Raw genomic sequence first — 6,104 nt, forward strand, 5'->3', positions numbered from 1 at the left:
AGCTCATACTAGTCAAGAACCTCAGAAGAGTTCCATAGAACTGAAGTCAAATAAGCCTAAACTATCATCTGTGATGAGAATGTTGAAGTAGATCTGATTTCATTTGTCCAAAGTAGAGCTGTGTATAATGAGTAAGTGTTGATTATTTTATTATTCTGTGATGCCTGCAAAACCAACTTTCCTCTCATACGTGTCCACATTCACTGTGCCCAGAAACAGAGTTGGCATGTTATCCTACAGGGAACCCTCTGGCTATCTCAAAGGAATTTTCTATCACCACTCCATCCCCTTCTGCTTGACTCAGTGTTCAAAACAAACCTCATATAAAAAGCATTCTGCTAAGAATGGCTGATCAACTTCTCAGCTCAATCAGTGTGCACATAATTGCTGCTTTTGTTACCAGCAACTCTATTATATTCTATTTTCTGATGCTTTATAGTCTAATGCCTTTTATTTTTGTGCACCAGTTTTGGGGCTTGATCTTGGCCTGGGAACATTCCTGGAGCTTATTTGTCTCTCACTCTCGCTCTTCAAGGCTAGTACCTTACCACTTGAGCCATAGCTCTCATTGGGAGGGTTTGGGGGAAAGGGAGGTGAGAGTTAATTGGAAATCAGAGTTTCACATATTCCCTGCTCAGGTTGGCTTCAAACTACAAACCTCCTATCTCAACCTGCTGAGTAGCTTGCATTAGAGGCTTGGGTCAGCAATACTTGCTAAAGTCTAATACTTGAAAATGGTCTCAACATAATTTTCACTATATAGGTAAGAGAGAATTTATTTATATATTTTACATTCTTTAAATGAGAGTTAAACTGTTACATGATTTGTAGGCACTTAGTATAAATTTACAAGAATCAAAATTGGCCAGATGGGAAATGGATTGCATTATCTTGTTTTTCTTCTTTGGGGGCTCAACTTTTTGATAAGCAAAAATCGTCTAAAACTATTTATTTCTTTAGTGATGTACATGTTTTGAGTCTCCCATTTCTTTATTGGTATAAAATAAGGGTTCTAGGCTTAAAGATTCAAGTCGTTGTAATGTACTTATGTAAGAACTCTCTGACAATTCTGATTAATGTTCTATTGTATTTCATTTATCATGTATTCTTCCTAAATTTTTTCCAAGACAGTTAATATTAGTCCTATATTTTCACCCACCTATGATAATATTTTACTGAGCACTTTGTTTATAAGTCAACATATAGGCTGAAAATCTATTTCCACTGGTCGTTTCAACATTGTTGACTTAACAGAAACTCCCATGCAAATTAAATTTGATCAGTTTAGCTTATGTAGTTATTTTAAGTATTGGAGAAAATCAAACTCCAAGTAAAAAATATCCTAACTGAAATTATTGCTAATGATCTTCAATATTGACTTCATAAGATTCCATGTTCAGTTGCATATTTTGCCAAAGGTAGTTAATGACTAAGAAAATGCTACCATAGTAAACAAAAATGGTTTTAAGAGAAAGTGGATTTTAGTCTTTGCATTAACAAAGATAAGGAACTCTGTCTGTCTGTAAATACATATCTGTCTTTCTATATGTATTACTGTATATATTTGCGATTTACCCAGTATGTTTGGTTTACATATACATAGTGAAGCAATCCATGTAAGAAAACAATTATACATTCCATCATCTTATATAACAATATTTTTCTTCTTCATTTTGAAAATCAGTATTACTAGCATACAATATAATATATTGTTAATGAAATTACTATTTTCTTGTTGCTTTTATAATTAAATATATAGAAACATTTAGATAGAGATGAGACATGAAATGTTAGTATATTTTGGAAGAATCAACATTTGCATGTGAATTTCAAATCTTTCCCCTTTATTTCATCTTCAGGGTTATTAGAAGATTTGTCTCTTATTTTGTCTATTCTTCACTTAGCCACATTCTCTTTCATTTCTTTGTTTATTTTAGTTCCTTCTTATTTTCTTTTCATTCATTTCAAATTCCCTCTCAGTGTCATTTGTCCCATTACAGACCTTATTCCTCACTAGATTTTTCTTTGTAATTTCTATAAACATAAATTACACGAAAATATACTATATTGAATATATAGTATGTATCTACCAATTGTTTTCTATTTTTACCAAGTATACTCTTTCATTCTCTTTACTGTGATGCTGCTTGCTTCCATCCATTCTGAATTAGTCTCTGTTCTGATCTCTATCATGTGAAACTTTCCTCATTAAAGCCAAAACACATCTCTGATTTTCTACACTCAAATATGTCCCTTAAGTCTTGTTTTTCTTTTTTGAGTTGTTATTGTAGAGTTGAAATACAGAGGGTTATAGTTAAATGAATCAGCTAATGATTAATGAGTACAGTTTATTGAACCATGTCTCCTCTTCCGTTGTTAACTCAAACTTTTGTGCTTCTGACCCCACCCATAAGATATTAGTTCATTTCCCACATGGTGTCTAGCTGTATCATTGCAATTGCTCATCTTTGTTCTACCTTTTATATGCCTCCCTTACTCTTGGAAATACAACAAACTAACAAGACAAAAGGAAACAAAAACAATAACAATAGCAACTAAAAAGTTCTCATTTCCTTTTCTTGCTAGCTATGTCCTTTGCCATGCAGAAGCCCTGCAGTTTGGTGCAATCATATTTATTCAGTGTTTCTTTGATTTGTTGTGTTTCTGCGTCTTTAATAAGAAAGTCTCAACCTGTGCCAAGGAGCTCTAGAGTTTCTCCTATTCCTTCCTATTATTTTCAGGGTATCTGCTTTTACCTCGAGGTCTTTGATTCATTTAGAATTGATTCTGATGCAGGGTGATATATAAGGATCTAACTTTAGTTTTCTACAGGTATTTAGCTAATTTTGCCAGCACCATTTCTTGAAGAGGCTGTCTTCCTTCCATCCTGTTTTTTTCTTTTGGCTTTCTTATCAATGATTAGGTTGCCATAGGTCTTTGAGTGCATTTCTGGGTTGGTCCTAAAGCCTGTTCTTGTGCAAGTACCAAGCTGTTTTATTACTACACCTTTGTAATAGAGTTTGAAGTTTGGTATTGTTATTCTTGCAACACTCTGCTTCCTGCCAAGGATTGTTTTGGCTATTTGGGGTTTTGTTATTTCATATGAAATTTTGGATTGCTTCTTCTATTTCATTAAGTAATGATGTTGGGATATTGTTGCACATTGCATTTAATTTGTAGATATACTTTTGCAGTATTGCCATTTTCATGATGTTAATACTCCCAATATAGGAGCGTGGGAGGTTTTTCCACTTCCTCTTATCAGCTTTAATTTTCTTTTTCAGGTTTTCAAGGTTTTTATTATAGAGGTCCTTCACTTCTTTGATTACATTAATTCCTAGGTATTTTTTGAAGCTATTACGAAAGAAGTTGCTTTCCTGATTTCAGCCTCACTCTTCTCATTGTTGGCATACAGAAAAGCCATTGATTTTTGTGTAAGTCTCATTTCTTTCATGAAAGTTTCACCTCAAAAACCCTTCAGTCCATGTACTTCTGTCTTTCTATCTCCACATTCCTAAATCTGCATTTGTTTTTGACTGGGGAAAAATAGACCAAGAACCATAATGCTAAATCTATGTGCACAGAGAATGAAATAATTTCTAAGACTTTCTGATTTCTTGAATAGCTGTTAATTTCTGTACTTCAAACAGAATCATACGAGCCATTCATCTGAGAAAAAGGCTCATATGTACCCATGTAATACGTGATGTCCACCCTGAAGCTTCTTCAATATAGTTTCAATGTAAAGGTATCTTATTCTCTTTCTTTCTTTCTGTATGTTTAATTTACTCACAACTATGCCTCCAAGTCTTATGGAAACATCTAAGTCATACTAATTCTTCAGTCTATTTGATATACATCAAGTGGATGTTAGAGCATGATCCTTAAATAGATTAGACAATGAACAAGATTTTACATTTAATGTATATATATCTATATCTGTATATATATAGATATAGATATAGTTATCCATTTAATGTTTTGTAATGCCAGAGATTGAACCAAGGCCTTCTATACATTTGGAAACCAGTTTACTTATATCAATTTAATTTTTCTTGAAGGCTTATTTTTCTTGAAGCTACTGCTCTTTGCTTCATTGCTCACCATTAAAGTATACCTTATATGTACTGCAATCCTAGTGATGGTGCATTCTTAATTCATTTGATTTATATCTTCTGTTACTTTTTTATTGCAAATGTCATAATATGTGTGAATTAGGGACTGCAATGATGTTTAAGGGACTGTAATGTATACATTCCTTCATAAATGAACTATTAACTATAATTCTGCAATTAGAATTTATAATCTATATTATTTAACATAGGCTCTTCCAGGATATGGACATGCCTAACCTGGTTTGAGAATCTCTAAGAATGTTACAGTCCCTGATTAAACTAGTCATAGTCCCTGATTAGTACCCCTGATTCTACTGTTCTCTCCCTAAAGCCATTTTATATACTATAAATTTCAAATATAAATGTTCTCTCACATAATTACACATATTAAAGCAACTTAGAGGAAACCTATCTCTTTAATAGTTATGTGAAAATGCCTCCACATTATAATTTAGAGCCCCCAAATATTTTACTATAGTACATGAACCATGTCCAGAACATGAAATATCTAATGCTAATTAGTGATTTTATATAAGGTGGTCAGAAACTTGCTTAGAAGACCTCTCATTCCAATCAAATTCACCATACCCTATATATTTATAGAACTGAATTAATTTAAATGTCACTTTTAATTTAGTAATCTTCTGTTATAATAGTAACATGGAGTACATGATGAAAACTATACTAACTTATTTCAACTCTACATCCATACAATGTAGACTGTAAATCTTAGTGAATGTTATTTTATATTAATTGTGTTTAATATTTTAGGACATCCAGTGAAAACATGAAAAAAGAAAATACGACAGTGGTGACAGAATTTGTTTTCACAGGACTTACACATCAACCTCAGTGGAAAATCCCTCTGTTCTTCTTCTTCTTTGTGGTGTATCTTATGACTGTTTTGGGAAACTTCAGTCTGATTGGTCTCATCTGGAAGGACCCTCATCTGCACATCCCCATGTATTTATGTCTCGGCAACTTAGCATTTGTGGATACATGGTTATCATCTACAGTGACACCGAATATGTTGCTCAATTTGTTAGACAAGAACAAATTGATCTCTTTCTCTGCATGTCTGATTCAGTTTTTTTCTTTTGCAGTCAGTGTAACTACAGAGTGTTTCATTTTGGCAGTAATGGCTTATGATCGCTATGTAGCCATCTGTAAACCTTTACTTTATCCAGTGATTATGACCAACAAACTCTGTATGCAACTATTAGTTTTATCATATTTTGGTGGCTTAGCTCATGCTGTCATTCATGAAAGTTTTTTATTCAGACTAGTATTCTGTAAATCCAACATAATTTATCACTTTTATTGTGATGTTATACCATTGCTAAAGATTTCTTGTACAGATCCTTCTCTTAATTATCTCATCATTTTTATCTTCTCTGGTTCAATACAAGTATTCTCCATTATGACTATTCTTATCTCTTACACATTTATTCTTTTTACAATATTAACAACTAAGTCTGAAAAAGGAATGAGAAAAGCCTTTTCCACTTGTGGAGCCCATCTCCTATCTGTGTCTTTGTACTATGGTCCCCTTCTCTTCATGTATGTGCATCCTGCATCTTCACAAGCAGATGACCAAGAGAAGATCCTCTCTTTGTTTTATACTGTCATAGTTCCTGTTTTAAATCCAATTATCTATAGTCTGAGAAACAAGCAAGTCATACATTCAGTGAAAAAAATATTGAAAAGAAATATTTAGACCTTATCTTACTATCTGCTTTCATTTTATTAAAACAGTTTTAAACTGGAGAAATTTAATTGTATTGTGTCATGTACAATGTTGTTTTGCAGTTATATTTGTTATAGAACATGAAAAATCAAGTTTTCACCCCTTAATTTATAAAAAAAACATATATACAGTTGATAAATGAATAGTGTTTTAATAAAATATTTATTTCACATGACATTAATTTAAATTATCAGGGGAAATTTTTATATGTTTGTATGACATTATATTATAAATTCACAGAG

At 32.4% G+C, this 6,104-nt stretch overlaps 1 protein-coding gene across 1 annotated transcript; it reads left to right on the plus strand.

Moving 5' to 3' along the window:
• Positions 1–4,890: 4,890 nt before the first annotated feature.
• On the plus strand, positions 4,891–5,832 carry LOC138831711 (olfactory receptor 5H17-like). Its single transcript, XM_070028759.1, has one exon. The coding sequence runs from the start codon at positions 4,903–4,905 to the stop codon at positions 5,830–5,832; it is 930 nt and encodes a 309-aa protein (XP_069884860.1). The 5' UTR covers positions 4,891–4,902.
• Positions 5,833–6,104: the final 272 nt, after the last annotated feature.

Source organism: Dipodomys merriami, unplaced genomic scaffold (assembly GCF_024711535.1).
Source record: "Dipodomys merriami isolate MVZ:Mamm:240054 unplaced genomic scaffold, mDipMer1.0.p SCAF_2, whole genome shotgun sequence".
NCBI lineage: Eukaryota > Metazoa > Chordata > Mammalia > Rodentia > Heteromyidae > Dipodomys > Dipodomys merriami.

Bases quoted from the DNA above. Each gene is read 5' to 3' on its own strand.
- LOC138831711 (XM_070028759.1), top strand. From the start codon at position 4,903: ATGAAAAAAGAAAATACGACAGTGGTGACAGAATTTGTTTTCACAGGA.